This window comes from Lotus japonicus, chromosome 2, assembly GCF_012489685.1.
Source record: "Lotus japonicus ecotype B-129 chromosome 2, LjGifu_v1.2".
In the NCBI taxonomy this organism is placed as follows: domain Eukaryota; kingdom Viridiplantae; phylum Streptophyta; class Magnoliopsida; order Fabales; family Fabaceae; genus Lotus; species Lotus japonicus.
In genome coordinates this window covers 56,872,681-56,891,250 of record NC_080042.1, presented here as the reverse complement: position 1 = coordinate 56,891,250, position 18,570 = coordinate 56,872,681, and the positions used below count along the sequence as shown (strand labels likewise).

General features: G+C 34.1%; 2 protein-coding genes across 2 annotated transcripts; both read right to left on the bottom strand.

Annotated features, from left to right (window-relative positions):
- Positions 1 to 4,065: 4,065 nt before the first annotated feature.
- Positions 4,066 to 5,879, bottom strand: LOC130738476 (uncharacterized). Its single transcript, XM_057590461.1, has 2 exons — positions 5,558 to 5,879; positions 4,066 to 4,489 (listed from the first exon to the last, which is right to left on the bottom strand). Exons 1-2 carry the CDS (start codon positions 5,743 to 5,745, stop codon positions 4,282 to 4,284), a joined length of 396 nt encoding a protein of 131 aa, XP_057446444.1. The 5' UTR covers positions 5,746 to 5,879; the 3' UTR covers positions 4,066 to 4,281.
- Positions 5,880 to 7,842: 1,963 nt separating this feature from the next.
- LOC130738475 (APO protein 1, chloroplastic-like) lies at positions 7,843 to 11,449 on the bottom strand. Its single transcript, XM_057590460.1, has 4 exons — positions 11,082 to 11,449; positions 10,919 to 10,989; positions 9,105 to 9,472; positions 7,843 to 8,995 (listed from the first exon to the last, which is right to left on the bottom strand). The coding sequence occupies exons 1-4, from the start codon at positions 11,128 to 11,130 to the stop codon at positions 8,161 to 8,163; spliced, it is 1,323 nt and encodes a 440-aa protein (XP_057446443.1). The 5' UTR covers positions 11,131 to 11,449; the 3' UTR covers positions 7,843 to 8,160.
- Positions 11,450 to 18,570: the final 7,121 nt, after the last annotated feature.

Sequence of the window (18,570 nt, the reverse complement as noted above, 5' to 3'; positions counted from 1 at the left end):
GCGGTGGTTATGGGTTACGATTTGGGCGTGAAAGAAAGCTCCATTCATATCAAGCTTCAACGTCAGATTCATAGTTTGACTAAGCTCAACAATGTTCCAATTTTGTCCATTCTCAGAGCTTCAATTTCAAACTAGAAACAACTGGTAGTCTCTCATATTGGTTGTTTGTTTTGAATTCATTCATTTAGTTGATATATATTGGTATAATTGTGCAACTTTGGATTTGATACATGGCAATATGACATCCTTTGGATTTGTAGTCTATTCTGTCCTCCTAAATAATTAAGTGCTCAAGTTCTATAATGGATTTATACTCTCTGTACCTTGATGCTTGGTCTCGTGGTGTTTGGATTTGGGTACGAAAGTGGTTGGGATGATGTTGGAACCAAATGCATGTATTGATGAAGATGAACAATAATTGATGAAAATGGAGATGAGGATTATTTTAATTTTAGTAGTTACAAATTTTCTGGGTTTATATTGATGAAGACTGAAAAAGTGAGGAATGAGGAGGGGAGGAGGAGTGGTGATTATAGAGTGGGGACTAAAAATGCAACTGACTAAATGTTATTTCATTAAAAAAATTATTTTTTTTTTCAGTTAAAATTAATTTAGAAATGCCATGCCATCATTTTCAGTTAGATTTTAGACGAAATTTAACGGAAGACCAATTTTGCAACCGGGTGTAAACTTCAGGGTCGATTTTGCTAATCTTGAAGTTTGGGACGATTTTCGCAGGAAGGCCAAAGTTGGGGGACCAAAAGTGCAATTAAGCCTTTGATTTATCATTCATATCATAAAGAGGACCGACCTTAGCAATGGAGCTTTGGTGGGATATATTTTTGGTACACCAAATCCTCATGAAGAGGCAAGTGTAGAGTATACTTTATATCTCTAAGAGTTATCTTCTCTTGGTCTTAAGGATCTATGTCATACTAGTAAGAGTTAGGTTTTCAGAAAGAAAGGGAAAGAGTTTAGAAAGACACTGTTAAAACACACTTATATTTTTTATGAGTAGGAAACTTGATGTCTTTCAAACGAGGAGGAGAGTTCCTTATATAGGCAAGGGAGCTCAAATACAGCAAAATGCATCCTCAAGAGATTCAAAATGTACATGTGAGGCCATGAAAGCACACTTTGCTACCTCATCATCTTCATTATCATCATCACTATCTGTCAATCTAGCTCGGTTTCCCCTAGTTTTGGGTTTGATTCTGCGGAGTTGATGAAGGCTTCAAAGTTGATAGGAGAAAAGGACATGAAGATGAAGGTCAATGATTCACCTCGAGTGTGGCAATCATTAAAGGAGAGGTTTGTCTCTACTTCTAGATCGTGGCGTGAGGTTTTGATTGGAGGACCTGTTCTGCAGCATAAGGCATTTTGTGATCCTATTGAGGATGGTTTGTTTGATGCCATTTCTAGGTTTTGTGGTATGGAGCATAGGATCCCGGTTTCAGCTCTTTTTCTACAGATTGTTGCCTTGGATTCTAAGGTGGTAGATGATAAGGTGATGGAGTTTGGGGAGAGCGATGATTTTCTTTTTCCAAGTTATCTCTACTTTGAACCTGAGCTCTATCGGTGGGGGGTTGTCTAATGCTGAACCTTCCTCTCTTGATTTGGGGACTTGTGGGGATCTTGGGTTTATGGATGGACTTGGCGCTTCTGCGATTCCATGTGTTATTACTAAACCGCGCGAATGTGTAGAGGTTGTCAAAAGGGAGAGGGGTAGACCCAGGAAAGTTATACCGAGCGGTAGAAAGAAGAAAGATCTTGCTGGGGATTCTTGTGACGCTGCTTTCGAGGAGGCTCCAGACGTAGATATTGGATCTGAAGGGAGATAACTTATGCTTTTGCCGGCAGAGCTTTCAGGGCCTATGAGTGTTATGACTAGGCGCAAAGTGCGCTTTTGATGGGGAAGCGCTTGAGGATGGTTTATGATTGTACAGATGCTTTTTCCATCAACCAAATTGCGGCCCAAACCAATGCAAGGAGAAGGCCATAACTTATTCTTTATGCTATGTGTTGAGGTCGGGTTCTTGATTATCGGGTGTTGTCTCCGATTTTGCTTGGTTAGAGGCTTTTTGGGTTTTTCTCTTTGATTTGACTATTTGAGGCATTTTTGTTGTCTTTTCCCTTGTCTTTTGCTTTGGGTGTTGGTCCTCGGTCTCTTTTGGGTTGGCTCTCGGGTTTTCTTGCTGGTTGGTTTGCTTATTTTTAGGTTACCTCTGGGTTTGATGGCCTTTGATCTCTTTGAAGTTGGTTGTATGTTCTATCTCCCCATTATTTATATATATTATATTTTGCTTTCTAAAAAAAAATAAGGAACGGAGATAGTATTGCATAAGTTTCTTCATCAATCCACTCTTATACATTAAAATGATAAAATATTTAAGCTACACCTACAACCACCGTCACAACCACCACCACTACCATTACCGCCACCGCAGCGCCATCTCAGCTGCCATCACCATCTTCACCTTCTACTGGCACCATCCTCATTTTATACTATTTATCATTATTCAATATTTCATTAAGCATATGATTATATCAATTTAAACGAAATAATAAGTTATACAGTGTATAACCAAACATTGTATAGTATTAAATTTTTAACAAACTTTTTTTTTTGATTGTGAAATTTTTAACAAACTTAATACTATTTAGGTTAATATAGTCAAACATGATATTATCAGACATTATACTATACAACGTATCAAATAAGATTTAGGCTAGATGTGAGTTGCACGTTGAAGTGATGGAAACACTAGAAAATAGCATCAGGATTATAGTAGTGGGTAAGCTACACTTGCTACCCAGTCAATTAGATTAAGATTTCCTGTAATACAAATGTGAGTTTGAAGGGATATTAGATTATATAGCTTTATTTTATTATTTGTACCAGTGTTGTTAATGGTGGATAGCGTCGCGTAGCGGCAAGCTCAAAAACCGCAATAGCGCTATGGCCGCTACGCTGAAAAAGGAGGAAGGGGAGGAAGAAGGAAGAAGGAGGCTGGAAGGAGGAGGAAGAATGAGTAGATCTTTGCTTTATCGGGAAAAACAGAGGAGGAGAACACAGAGGCAAGGTTGAAGAAGGTCAAAACAAAGTGCAATTAAACACGTGAAAACACCAGAATGCCCTTAAAAAGTTTGAAATAATGTTTAAATTTGGGGGCATTTTGGGGTGTTCGTCCTGAACACTAGGGTTTTTATCCTTCACGTGGAACACTGTGTTTCATTAAAGATATGAAAACCTCAAAATGTCCTTAAAAAGTTTAACCTAATGTTTAAATCTAGGGGCATTTTGGGGTTTTCGCACCTGGAAAGTAGGGTTTTTGTCCCTCTTTCTTCCTCGCGTCGTTCCGGACGCAATTTTGGCCGCAATCGTGACCGCTACGCGATTTCCGCTCCGCTATGGCCTCCAGCGTCGCGGCCGACCCCTGATCCGCCACGCTCCGCAAGTGCTCGCTATTGACAACCCTGATTTGTACAATATTTTACTTGTTGTTTATTTATATTTGTTCCTTCGTTTTCTATTGTAATAATTATTCGCAATATAAACCCTAACACACTTCTCAATCCCCTCTTTTTCCTTTTCTTCCTCTTCTTCTTTTCTATGCATCGCTTCTCTTTAACTAATATCTCTCAACATATAAAGTGTAACATTTTCATTTCTAATGAAAGGAGACTGTAAACTTTCAAAAATAAAATGAAAGAAGGGTGTGAAATATGCTGGTTTTGGATTTCCAAGTTCACCCTAACACAGGGAACCTCCATTAAAGTCTAGCTTTATTATTCATACCCTGTCCTCTTTTGGAACTCATATCTCTCGCTCTTTCATGCATGTGAGAGATGAGACTACCTCTTGATATATACACTTGACTAAGCAAACAATTTTCTGTTGGCGTTGAGAAAATCCAACTAAAATGGTGAAATAGCAATATATCAATTGCAACAAACAATTCAAATGAATCTATCTGCAAAATCTCCTCTCCTCATGGAAAAGGAATCTGCAAAAATCAATCCAAGTATCAACCAGCTAGAGTGTATATAATAAAAAGAAGCATGTGATGAAAAGGTGAGAATTTGCTCCATCCATAAACATATTAAACATAGTTATCAAATATTACTTCCAATAGAATTACTTCAACTGGATGCGAAGGCTTATGTGCATTAATCCGGTAGAAACTAACAACCAAACTATCATAGTCAGTGATGATTACTTCATCAAGTTCATGCAGGGCATCATTAGGCCACAGAAATTAAAAGGACTACAGGCATATGCTATTTTTTCAAGCTATAGTGCTTTTTCACAGCTTCAATAACTTCCCAAGTAATGTTCATTCCTTTTGGGAAGACAGCTAAGTCACCAGCTCCAATTTCAAAGGACCCTTCAGTCCCGTCAACAGTAACCTTCACTTTTCCCTCCAGTAGATACATAGTTTCTTCTTCTTTAAAGGACCATGGAATTTTGGTAGGACCTCCTTCCCACCTGTTGAATGTTTAGGCCCATGTGTCAAAGCAACTTATGATAGTAACAAAGATAAATATAGGTTAGAATCAAAGCGCGTAAAATGAAACAAAACCAAGTGAAGATATAATTTGTAAACCTGCACAAACAAATGCAGGTTAAGCATGATTAACTGAGTCTTTGGATAACAGTTGAGTGAAATGAGAACGACTTTCATCTTTATCTATAAGAAGTGTTTCATTCACCAGGTAAGCATTTCAGGGGTAAAGACTTTCATCCCAACGCAGGTTAGGCATGTTTAATATGTGCAAGCCATTTCGTCATGCTGTCGCAAAATTTTCAAGCTGTGAAAAGAAAATAACTCCTTACAAAAATTCAACTGCAAAGTGTTTGTGAGGTTTTCCATTAATGCTAAAAATTTGCAATTGCATTCCTGTTAATAAATGACTAGGCTCCTGTCTTTAAATTGACTAATATATGTGAAAATTTAAAAACATACACTTGCTTCATTTTCATCTCATCTTCTGTTGGCTGATGGTATAAATTAATTGTCTTTATGACATAAATAACATTCATCACATTTTCACCCTCAAAATTGACTTGAAGTGAAAACATCACCAAGAATCAAATAGAGGGGAATTTTGAAGGGGAACTCAACAACCTACTCAAATAAAATAGCAGAGGGAAAAAATAGTCAATAACAGCATGAGATTTTTTGTGTTTCATCAACACCTTCTAATATAGAATATCATTATAACAACTGAACCAAAAAATGGCCAGCCAACTGAAATACAAGATAAACCTCCCAAGACTGTTGATACTGCAGGTTGATGAGTTCAATAGCAAGCAATACAACACAAGTAAATAGTACCCCCTTCCCCAACACCCAAGAAAAGGAAACAAAATGCTACTACCCCTACAACAACTTCTGAAATAGGATGTCAAGTGAAGTTGACCAAGACCCAAAATTTGTTTTGCAGAAAAGTTTGAAACTTTGAAGGAAACACATCATTAGAATTTAGAAGCAGTGAAAAATTTAACAGCATGAAGATGTTTGTGAAAGAAATGTGAAGAGAAAAAGGAAGTTACTTGGACCAAGTTGAGACTCCAAGCTCAGTGAGTTTGGATTCAGGTGGGTTCTTCTGTATCTTCACTCCAAATACCTCACGGGTTGTTGTTGACATCGCAGTTTTCTTTGGTAAAAGCACCACAAACAAGAGGGAGAGAAGCAGAGGAATGAAAATAACCAGTGACAAACGCTGCACAAGGGGCTTCATCACTTTACTAAATTGTTGTTTCTGCAAAATTTCTACACAGACAACAAATGCAGACTGCAGAGTACTATTCCACTTTGAGGAGTAATTGGTTGTTGCACTTTCACTTTTCAGGGAAAATATTTGGATTTTCAAGTTACACTATTGGGAGTTGGGACTTTATTTATATTTAAGAGATTAATTTCTATGTACCGACGGCGGTGTAAATAAATTTTACACCATCATTCAATCACATCCTCCATTTTGTTAGCTTACAATTAATTTTGAATTTAAGAATATCTAAAAATTGGAAATGGAAGGTTGTGATTGAATGATGGTGTAAAACTTTTTACACCGTCGGTGTATAGAAATTAATCTCTATATTTAATTACTGCATTTCATATTCAATTTTTATTATTTTTTATAAATTGGATCGCACATATTATAAATTAATCGGCAAAGAAGTCATATCATCCGAATTCTGAAATTACAAAAGATTCAACACCCACAGAAACTTCTTTAATCCAAACTAAATCATAATAAGAGGAAACATTCCTCACTAAATAATTTGCAACTGAGTTGCTACTTCTACGAACAAAAGTCATGGAAAGTCTAATTTTTAGAGTGCTAAAGATGAAAGTTTTTAATGAAAAAATTACGATATAAAAGAAAATTCATTCTTTTATTTTTAAAATTTTCTTAGACTCGGAAAATCGGTCAAATTCTTGATTTTTTAATACTAATTAATGTATTAAATCTCATAAAATTATTAATTTCGTTAATAATATTGAAATTTTTATTATTTAATTTTAATAAAATAATACATTATTTATTTTCTGAAACCAAACCGACACTGGTGAACAAGTAGAGTATACTAGGGCGCTTGAGAGAACCTTATCTTCTTCTCGCCCTAGGAGTAGGAGTAGCCCTGTCCGGATCTAACAAGAGGTTCCATTGCAATGCCTCCCAATCAGATGATCTCTTATTGGTCGTTGAGAGAGTCAGATTCTTTCAAGTCCTCAAAGGCTCGCTGAAACTTGCCCGATGCCCTTAAAAAAAAGCCAATGCCGAGGCTGCCAATTCGAATGAAGAAAAAAAATTATTTTCCCTAACGAAAGCATTTATTTTGCAGTTCGTCGAGAGCCTTCCATGCGGATTCCTTCAAAGAGAAAGGGTTTAGGAAAACTATCACTTTTGATTCATGAAGAGGCGGCCCCTCCGCATCAAGATAGTCAATCGATACATCAAGATAGTCAATCGATAGAGGTGTTGGGGTCTTCTTCCTAAAATCGGTTATCGGTGAAACTATTAAGGCTAAAATGACAAATAAAATGAAGCCTTTCCATAGCAGAATCTTATTTCCTAACCTCGTAATAATTAACATCTGGAGGCGTAAAATATATTTTATTAAATGTATGAAATCAATCATTGTTAAACAGAATATTTTAATACTATATTTTATCTAAAAAGAAGTGATATTCCCCCACTATCATATAAATAAATAAATGACAAAATAACCGGCGTGGAATCAATAAAGCAGAAGAAAGGGATGTCCCTTTGGTGCATTATCATTCATAGCACGGGTTCGAATATTTGCAAACCATAAAAGTCCTGGTCTGCACTCTGCAGCCTATGGGCAACGTTTGTTGGAAAAAAAATCATTTTATTAACTATCTGTTTGAAAGTCATTTTATTAACTATCTGAAAATCAATAAAAGTAACTATTTTTTATGGATCTGAAAAATAATTCCTATAATTCACCTAATACCAACCCACTTAAAGCATGCTACATCATGAAGTTGTATATCTTAGGAAATTCTCTCTTCCTGTTGGATTAATTATTTAGCCCTACCAAGAAGATCTTTGAGTACCACATGTCTTTACAAATCCTGCTAATGATTGAAGGGTTGCTATCTTCCTCGCAGGGAGAAAACCCCTTCCAAATTTCTAACCCCAACAAGGCAAAAAGGGAGCCATAAGCAGCGACCTGGACTTATGAGTCGTACACACACTCCACTGAATGTTTAGATAGAAGCTACAACTTAAAGCTTCAACTGGATCATGTTTAGTCGTTTACAACATTCCAGACGCGGTTCCAAACAAGCACCAAGGCGGAGAAGATTATGCAACCATTTGACTATATTGTATTTGTAATTGTAACATACAATCAATTGACACATGCACTGATCTTCCCACAGAACTTTTCACTAGTTTATGACATCATTATACAGACAAATTGACACACCAAAATTTAGTGATATAACCTACTTGTTTTGCTATTTGCTTATATACATGACAAGCTAGCATCAAGTCAAGGACTCACAGATGTCTTGTAGTTGAAGATTGTATTCAAGGCCTCCCCTTCTGACAGCCATTGTGTGCATTTCTCATATTAAAGATTATGCATGTAGAAGACATCCTGCATTTTGTGACATTTCATCAAATAATCATTCTTGTCTCATCACTATCCGGGATTACAATGTCAAGCCTCATCATGGGCTTGTACTCATCAGAGATCTTCGCACCAGCTTGCATGCACACTTCTACCACAGCTGGAGTCTTACCATAATATCTCTTCAGTGAACTCCTCAAGGGAGGTCCACTCGGGTCCCTAACATGCCACACATAATTTGGAGGAAAAACTTCATCCACAGTCGCGTCCTGCCAACCGTGCTTCCCATCCCGCCACTGGTGCTTGAATGCTCCACAAAGCTTAGCGTTGTGGCCCCATGGTCCGACGTGAACTTCCGAGCAATAACCGCATGCTTTCACGGTGTACTTCTTCATCAACTTCCTGACACCCTTTCGAACAGTTTCATATGCATAAAGTGTTTCTTCAGCAATTTTAGGTAAGTCTGCCAATGATGGACGCGGAAACCGCTCACAAACCCTGTAAGTATCGAAGTCAAGGAGTGAAGAGGACTCCGCTGAGCGCCATGGTTTAGGTTCCTCTATATGTCCGCCTCTGTCAAGTATTTTCCTCCCTAAAATTCGTACTGGATTGGTCCTTCGGCGTGAAGGGTACTCTGGGATATCTACCCCGGCTTGAATGCATAACTCAACAACAGCTGGGATCCGGTCATACTCAAACCGTGTTTGATGCTTAATGCGCCTACCAAAGGGGTCAAAGAGATGATAGGACTCAATTGGGACAAGTATATCGTTGATGGAACCCTTGACCCATGCATGAGAGCTATGACGCTGTGAACTGGTAGGACCTTCACAATCCAGAATGCAGTGACCAATTGGAGCCACATGAACTTCTGAGCATTCACTGCAGGAATTGAATTGGATAAAACTTAACTCCTACGCCAGCAATAAAACAAAAGAAAACAAATGCAACATTCACAAAAAAACTAGAAGATAAGCACGATATAATCTACCTACAGCCATGTGCAGGAATGACATGCAAGAGCTGGGAAAGACCTTTAATCAAAAGCTTCCAAGCATCAAATACTCCATAGGCAACAGGAACTAGGTCTGGAACAAGCAATCCATTCTTCGGAGGTTCAAGAGGCTTCTCTATTCCCATGTGTGCAAGTTTCCAGTCAGTCCTTGCAGCATGTTTGATTTCCTTAAAGGGTATTGGGTATGGTTTTTTCTTTTTCTTAGGGAACTTTGGTGGAAAATCAACATTTTGGGTTAACTGTTCTCGTTTCCACACAGCTTCATCACCTCTGAACTTCCGATTAGCACAAAGTATAACTCCAGGCAATGTTGATCCGACCTTGTGAAAATGTTGACAATTAAACTGCAACAAAAACTAAAATGTAAGTTCCAACAAGGTTGCTTCAGAAGATAAAACAAAGGACAATATTATATTTGCAAGGCTTATATTACTTTCTTCAGTTTCAGACAAAGGCTAACAATCCTGAATCCTCCACAATGATTTCTGTAGTTAATCAGTAGAAGCAAGCTTACAATCACTACTGAGAAAGCAAAAACACTTCAAGAAAATAACATTCCATAAATTTTGAGAATTGATAAGTAACTTATGATTCTTTTTTTTCCCTCTCTGACTCTATTCCTATGTACCAAGTTTAATTGAACATCTCAATCTCTCTAACCGGTGTCAACGACCAATATTTATAATGATACAATACATTCAATTCATGCACCAACAATAAATAATCTAATCTTGTCAATGTCAACTACAAAGTCACAAACCAGTAGCTGCCATGATATAAATCTACATGGCAATACTTAAGTCAGGCAGCCATGGAAGGAAAATCAGTCATTAGAATCACTATATCAGAAATGAATCGTATTTTGATGAAGGTTCAGCCAGAAGGATTTGCTACAACTCAGATTTGGAACTAAAAACAAATTCAATTACCAGAAGGATTCAATTATCAATATGAGCAGAGGACTAATTATAAATGCATAACTAGAAGGCATTGTAAGAAGAAAAATAGCTTTTACACATAGATAAGAGGAGTATTACAACTCAAGTTGCGTCAAAGTTAGTACATCTCAAATAGATGTTTCTGGATGCCCGCTTGAGGAAACATAACAAATTGGATTTAGGAACAGGAAAAACTTCTAGGACATCCTAATCTGTAGGAACAGGAAACAAGGGTCGTGTATAAAAACCATTCAAGGTGCAGCCACTGCTCTTGTAACATCTCAACAGTCTATAGTACCTGAGATGAACAATGAAATCAAATATGTACTCTCGAGATTACCCTAGTCTATAAGACACTAAGATTGAAATCCTCATCCAATCACACACATAAGGAAAGTGAGCCAATATCAACATCATTGGTAGACAAATATCAGTAATTATAATTTTATGCTGAACTTTTATTTCAGCTGGTAATTGCTTCCACTAGGTTTGTATGACGAAAATTTAATGGATTTATTTTAATTTCTCCAGAGCGGGGATTCACTTTAGAGGGTAAATTGAGGTGCCACTACATTTCATTAAAAAACCTAATTGTTTTGATTTAAACAACTCCGTGATTTGCTATAAAAAAAAAAAAAAGATAAGCATGCATGTATACTGTTACATTCTCAACTAAAAACCAATTGCTATTACACTTCCCTTTACCCTCTAAAGCAAAAAAAGAATCCCTCACCTCAAAAGAGTTAAATCCAATTTCAGTTCAGGAAATTCAATGAACCTAGAAGATTTTGGAAGGAAATATCTACAATATTAAGTACAAAATATGCAGGATAAAAGCATATAATATAAAACCTTCAAAGCAGGAGCATATGACTTAGAAGCAGATAGGTGAGACCCCATAAACTCCATGCAGGGGAAAACACCTGCAAACAAATAAATAACAAATTAATATCAAAACAAGTAACATGGCCAAAGAATATACAGAATGAAATTGAGAGAAAAAGAAGTAACTAACGGTTATGAGGGAAATCCAATAGTGCAGAAGAAACTAGTGGCAGCCCCATGTTTGTTGGAGTATCCTGTGAAAGAGGAAGATGGTAAAGAAACGAACTTTAATGTTGTTTGCTCCTGTAACTCACAGCGGTGACATCAGAATCAAATGACAGAGAGAAAGATCGAGGACAGAGAAAAGGGAATTTAGGGTTTAGGTTTTTTGTGAGGAGGGATTAAGAGTCTACTCAGAGTAGCACAAATGCTAATTCTGTGTTTGTTTCTCTCTGCTGCAATTATAGCTTCATGTCTTCAACATTTGTTCGGATAGAATGAGAATGAGATTCAATGGAACGGAGCCAGCATGAGTATTGAGTAGACTCTAACTTTGGGATTTTTCACCAATTTAGAGTGACTTTCTTTCATATTTTAAAAAAATTGATTTTCAGCTATTTTTTGAAAAACATTCTTTTTAGAGAAAATTAAAAACATAAGCGTAGTAGGAATAATGTTTCTTTTACAAACTAAATAGTAAATACTAAATACACCTCCACCTTATGAGACAATGAAAGAGAGAAAATAGTGATATGATATGTGATGTGACAATAAATGCAGAGATAAATAAAAGGAGAAATAAGTGGAAATGAAATGAAAAAAAAAAGTGAAGTGTGAATGAATCATTACTCAACGAAGTAGTATTTAGTTACACTAACTCATTTTTAATCAAATACAGTCAGAATATCTGAATGAATACAAGAAACAAAACAATCAGGAATATTATCTAAGCAACATGCATCAAAGTGCGAAACAGAGTAATTAGCAACCTTATTTGCTTCTCTAAAAATGTGGGAAACGGAAATGATTTAAAATGATTTTTAAAAAAGATACAACTATGTATAAGCTTTTTTTAGGTATAAAATTACAATAATTACATAAACATGTTTGTATTAATTATGCGTAATATACCCATGGGCAATAGGTTTAAGTGGTTCATGCTTCATTTCCCTTAAATAATGTCTCAAGTTTGGTTCCTGGATATGAAAAAAATCTCATTAAAAAAGTTAACCTCACTATTATGTGAATGTTCCTTAACTAGCACTGAAAAATGTAAATGTATTCATACTACCACTTGGGCAATCAAAGTTTGGGACAAGCATTGGGTGTCTGGGAGAGTTGTCCAAAGAACCTAAGAGGTGAATTCCTCATTGGTGGAACAGTCAGGGGCATATGAGTCCCGTGAGTACATATAAAATTTAGAGATTAATATATATGCACTGACAATGTAAATAAGATTTACACAATTACACAATTATTCAATCACACCCTCCATTTTGCTAGCTCATAATTAATTTTGAATATAATAGTATTTAAAATAATGCATTAATAATATAAATAATAAAATCTAAAATATTATCTATCAATCTTAATAATATATAAAGCTCATCCACCAAAGTGGGTCACATTGCTACATAATTTCCACATGTTTGCATTCTATTGGTTGTTACCATTGAATTTCCAAATGACATCGTTTAATTGGTCCACATGTTTAATTTTCACTGGTCGAATTTAATGAGTCAATAAATCAACAATTAAATAAATCAATTAATTAATCAATTAATAGTTGATCCCTTCTGATGCCTTTCATGTGGGATCCATTAATTTGATACCATTGGTTTGACTTTTTTTTTTATTAATTACAAATTTTAATCATTCAATCAACAAAATTCTAAATTTGAATCATTTCTAATTATGAATATAGATAGTGATAATGGCACATGATGAATCATTCCAACGTGAATGTCTACTCTATATTTTTTGCAATTAACCGTTAAAAATTTTTAAAAGTAAAAAAAAAAAGCATATTAAAAAAATTGTGAACTTGAACGTGAATGTCTACTCTTTTTTGAAGAGATGCAGATCTGATACCAATACCACTATACCAGTGCTTCTAAATAGGATGACTAAAATGTAGTCAAATACTATATATAATGTCTAATTATTATCAACTTAAAAAAGTTATCATTATCCACTAAAAATTTGAAAAAACAAATTAATACAACATCTTAAGATATTCGATTATACCACTATATAACTTTTCAATTTAAATGTTACCGTAAAAAATTAAATTTGTAATTCATAATAAAGAGTAAAAAAAAAATTATCAATTTTTACAATAAAAATATTAATTTATTTTTGAGTTTTTATTTCAGCAAAGTCTACCTTAATTTCTTAATTTTCGCCTTGGCTTTTTCTTCCTCCCTTCTAACTTCTAAAATTACTAGTTTATAACCCGTGCCTTGCACGGGGAGTTTAATTTCAAATTTTACTTTAAATTTCTTTAAACAAATATTTTATATTTTTTTTATTAATTAGAGTTATGTGCTTTTTTGAATTTTTTTTGCACATTTGTGTGTCTCTTTTTTTGCACATGTTTCAAAAAAAACCACGAAATCAATTGTGTTGTGAACACTCACGGGATCAATAATAAAAAAATACCCTTGATCCATATCCATGAAATTGTTATTTTTAGCGTTTATAAGTGTAATGAATGAATGTCATGTAGGATTTTTATTGAATTTAGCCAATCATGAGGTGCCACGCAGGCGATGATTGGACCTAGAAAAACCCCTGAATGTATATATTATGGATTAATTTACATTTTTTATTTGAAATAGAACCATTTTTACTCTTGTAAAATAATAATAAAATATACCCATCACATTCAATCTCAATTTCTTTAATTTTCGTGAGCACCCCATTTCTGTCATATGAGTTGTCGGTTTCAACGTTCGTAAGTGAACCCATGATATCTGTGATGATGTTAATATCAACAGTGGTAACTGATAATTTCTTGACCTTACTCTTGAGAGAGCTACATAAAATTGGCTGTGTGAATACTGGGCGAGAAAGGTATAGGCCAACATGGGACAATGACTAACCTTGACTTTTATTTATAGTCATTGCATAGCACAGACTGATTGGAAATTGCATCTTTCAAACTTAAACGGGTAACCTAAGTCATATGACATCATGTCCATTCTTGGAATGCAAATGTTATCCCCAATGTTGGTTCATGTTATTACAGTGGCAATGTTTGTTCCAAGATCATCCACAATTAGTCATGTCTTATTGCATAAACCGGCTATTTCATCTATATTTCTCAAAAGCATTATAGGACCACATTTCTTCAAAGTTATTTTGTGATTTGGAATTTCGGAGCATGAAATATCATTTAAGAACTCAGTAGTAAATCACTCGGACTCTAGTTCGGTGTCCTCATCTGATTTGCAAGTGCTATCGGAGCTCAAGTACTCCATAGTATTTCCTGGAAGTAACTCAAGGATAAAATCACTAACCTTCTCAACATATTCCAAGGTAGGGCACAATATGCATTGTTCCTCAAAAAACTTGTCATTCTTCATGTTTTGCAACAGATTGGGGAAGGTGAAGTCAACCAAATCGAGAAGAGAATTTTCACTATCATGTATTAAAAGATCTGCTGAAATTTCAATATTTGATTCACCACGCTTATTTGAATTGAAATCACCATCGCCAATTTTGAGAATTCACTCAGCAATTTCTATTATCACTGATGTGTGTTATGGTGACACTGCCATTCCTAATCTTATGTTTCTAGTGAGCTTCCAAAGATCAGAAGAATTTACAGCAGCATATACAATGTCTTTCCTACCCCATTTTGAAATGGTCGGAAGAATTTGTCTGAAGTCACCACCAAGAACTACAACCTTACCGTCAAATGACTTGTTCTTGTTGCTTTCATCTTCTTGTCTCATGATTCTCTTAAAGTCCTATTTAGTGCCTCAAAACAATTCCTATTTAACATAGGAGTTTCATCCAAAATGATTCATACCCATTGAACGGATGACCACATATAAAGTAATCCAGATGAAAGTTTTTCCAGTTCCTCCATATCCATACAAAAATACAAATCCACCATTATCAGACAACACTGATTGCATTGTGTTGTCATACACACCATTATATTCATATGTCATCATATTTAGAAAGGATGCATGTTTAGCTGTCATTTATTCTTTACTATAGTTAAGCTCCTCCACTATGAACTTGTTTTGAAATTTTTCCACATCATCCAATATCGAATATGGTAAACAACTAAGATCCTTCATCCTTGTGCCATTTCGTTGGAGGAATTTTTCTATGTCAACCAAACATAAATTTTTCAACTGATTATTGTCTATAAAAATATCTAAAAAATGTGTTAAAGGTAAATACACATTAAAGTGAAAAAATAAAAAATAAAAACCACAAAATTAATAGTAATATACAACCTGATATTTGAACTCTCCTTTTTTCATACAAAAATTCGCCAGCTACTAATCTCCGTGTAGCATTCCAAATAGAAGAGCATGCATCCTTTTTGGATAGTGACCAAAAGTCTCGTGTAAAAAATTTCTCCACAACCAGGAGGGATATAAGTCAACCTTCCAATTGAGGCTTCACATCCTTGCCTCATGGTTATAAATGAACATTTTATTGTATAATTTATTAATAATATTTTTTAAAAGTTTATATTATTATTTTTTAATTTAAAAGTAAAAAAATTGTATCTCCGGAGTCCTAACCAATTGGTTAGAAGAGCATGCTAATCCTGAGAAGTTTTCGCATCGGGTGAATAAACTCTTAAGGACAATGTCAAAGTGTCAATGTGACATGCCTCACACTATTGTGATTATGATTGTAATCTTGATTTCATATTAATGAAATTTTATTGAGTTCCTGCTGCAATATTTACAACATATTTGAGGATATTCTTCATTGGTTAGATTTCGACCAGCTTCAAATTTTTTTGTTTGCTTCAAACCATGCTACGAATATTGTATCGAGATCCTCATTCTGTCCAACAACCGTATCAATTCTTTCTTAATCTCTGACTGTGATATACTGCTCATTTAACAAATGAAATGATAGCATATAAACTTGAGGCCACTTATCATGAATATAAAATTGGAAAATTCTCCACACTCCTTCGCATGGGGATGAATACGTGTTGTCATAGTACTGGTTTATCTCATCTACAGCTTCATCTTGCTTTCGGTCTTTACCTTAGTTAGAAATCTCAACGGAAACTCTATCAAGACCCTTGTTCACATACTTGAACAAATATTTAATAGCATTTAATTTGTTGCAATGTTCAACGTTGATATGAGCTTGATACCTCATAAGAAGTTCAGGGTTGTAGGTGACTACATATCTATTATCCAACTGCACTCCTTTTTTGGTTACCTGAATTCCAATTTGCTTACTTATATACTTTGGATACCCATCCTCATCAATTCTCGTTGAATCTTCATAACCTTTTGGGAAACATTCCTCACAATGACACCTTTCCTGCATAGAGAAGACTTGTTTGCTAAGCCACATGGACTGTGCATCATGAAATTGAAAAAAACAATTGATAAAGAAGAATACAAAGTAGGTTCCGATAACTCAGCTGAGATGATTTTGTCAATGTCATCCTCTGTTTTCAGTTTTGCATCCTCTTCCAACAATATCAGGATATGAGCATATAGAAGTCCCCCTTTTTGAAACTGAACTATATACATACATGTATTAATAAATAATTATTAATAAGTATTAATAAATAAACTTGAAAGATCAAACTAAATAATAAATAAATATTACATAAATTAATAAATAATTTTCCCGTAAGATCATCTATAATGATATGCTCTAAAATAGTAATTATTTTTATTTGGGTTTCCTTATTAATGGGGCAAATTTTAATTGTATTTATGATTTTTATATTTATATTTTAGTCAAACCGTTATAAAGGTGAGTTTTACTTATTGAAATCAAATGATTTATTTTATAGTAATTATGGTATATTTATTTTCAAATTTTGCAACTTTGTCGCAAATTTTAATTGTATTTATGCTATTTAATTTTTGGTCAAACCATATTCAAGTTTGTTAATTAGATAAATTTTAATTTTATTTATAGTATTTATATTTTAGTTAAACCGTTATAAAGATGAGTTTTAATTATTGAAATCCAATGATTTATTTTAATAGTATTTATGGTTAAACCGTTATAAATTTTTATTTATTTTTAAATTATGCAGCATTCATGCATATTTATTGAATTTTTTCTAAACATAAAATTTAGGCATATAATTGGGTTTATAAAATGAAAAATTATCATAAATGAATATTTATAATTTGGAAAAGTTTTTAATTGTACAAATTTTAATTGTACTTATAGTATTTAAACTATTTATATTTTGTTCAGCCTGTATTAAATGTTGTTAATTTAGTAAATTTTAATTGTATTTATGGTATCTATATTTTGGTCAAACCGTTATATGGATGACTTTCACTCTCGTGTGAGCTTTTTATAATGTAACTTGTATATAATTTAAAGTTATCTAATCCAAACATAACAAATTTTCACTATCAAATGACACACACGCTTATATATATATATATATATATATATATATATAATCCAATTTTCATACTTTGCAAAAATTATTTAAGCAATTATGAAAAGTATTCAAATTAAATTTAAATTTATTCTTCTATTACTTCTAAATTCAAAAGTGTTTTCATTTCTTTTATCAACCAAATTTCCCCTCTAAGGATTGATCCATGTACATTTCTCTCCCCAACCTATATGCTTTTCAGTGTTTATCACTTGAGCTATTCTTTAGGGAGTGAATGTGTTTTCATGTAAGTACAATAAGTATAACATTCCAAATGATAAACACACCTATGGGAACACATCCCTTACACCATCTTCGTAGGTATGACTATCAACTAATATATCAAATCAATTACAATAAAACTCTAGGAATGCATTATAAGTCATTGGGAAAAATAGTACATGAAGCTATCGGCCTTATATCAAAGCATCCAAGAGCATTCTAAAAAACCTGCTCTAAACAATCAACATTACTACTCCTTTTTCAAGTCAATACATGCTACCGGCCTTCCTATATTTTTCCTGTCCTATTAAACCAATTGAAGTCCTGAATCAAATGTACACTTGTACAAATAAATATTCGACTCATAAAAATATTTGTTTTACACTACTACCATCATGGCAAGGAAAAGACCGAAATAAAGTTAGCCACTGCAGATAGCCAGCAAAATTTGGTGCAATGAAGATCACATAAAATTGAGCTCCTCTTTCTTCCATTCAGACAAAAATTGAAAACTGCATAAAGTTCAAAACTTTATTAGGCATGACAGAACTGAGCTTTAAATTTACATGTTTAGTTGACAACAAACAAAAATAAACCATACTCCAAATAAGGAAACAATATAGAAGAACTGGGTTTCAAAAATCACTTAAAAAACCATACTACACCCTTGACCTGATTCACCTTCTCTTTTTTATCTCTCAAGAAGCAGTTTAAAGCAACGTACTTAATAAGTTTAACATTATATGGAGTCAAATGTAGGAAAATGTCAAATGCAATTTCATTTTAAAGTATTGCAGGGGCATTGAATTTCACATACCACCATAATAAA

Excerpts from the sequence above, each read along its gene's own strand:
- LOC130738476 (XM_057590461.1), bottom strand. The coding sequence starts at position 5,745 with ATGAAGCCCCTTGTGCAGCGTTTGTCACTGGTTATTTTCATTCCTCTG. Across the intron at positions 4,490-5,557 it reads GGAGTCTCAACTTGGTCCAA|GTGGGAAGGAGGTCCTACCA; the intron begins GTAACTTCCTTT and ends AACATTCAACAG.
- LOC130738475 (XM_057590460.1), bottom strand. The coding sequence starts at position 11,130 with ATGGGGCTGCCACTAGTTTCTTCTGCACTATTGGATTTCCCTCATAAC. Across the intron at positions 9,473-10,918 it reads CATATGCTCCTGCTTTGAAG|TTTAATTGTCAACATTTTCA; the intron begins GTTTTATATTAT and ends TTTTTGTTGCAG. Across the intron at positions 8,996-9,104 it reads ATTCCTGCACATGGCTGTAG|TGAATGCTCAGAAGTTCATG; the intron begins GTAGATTATATC and ends CAATTCCTGCAG.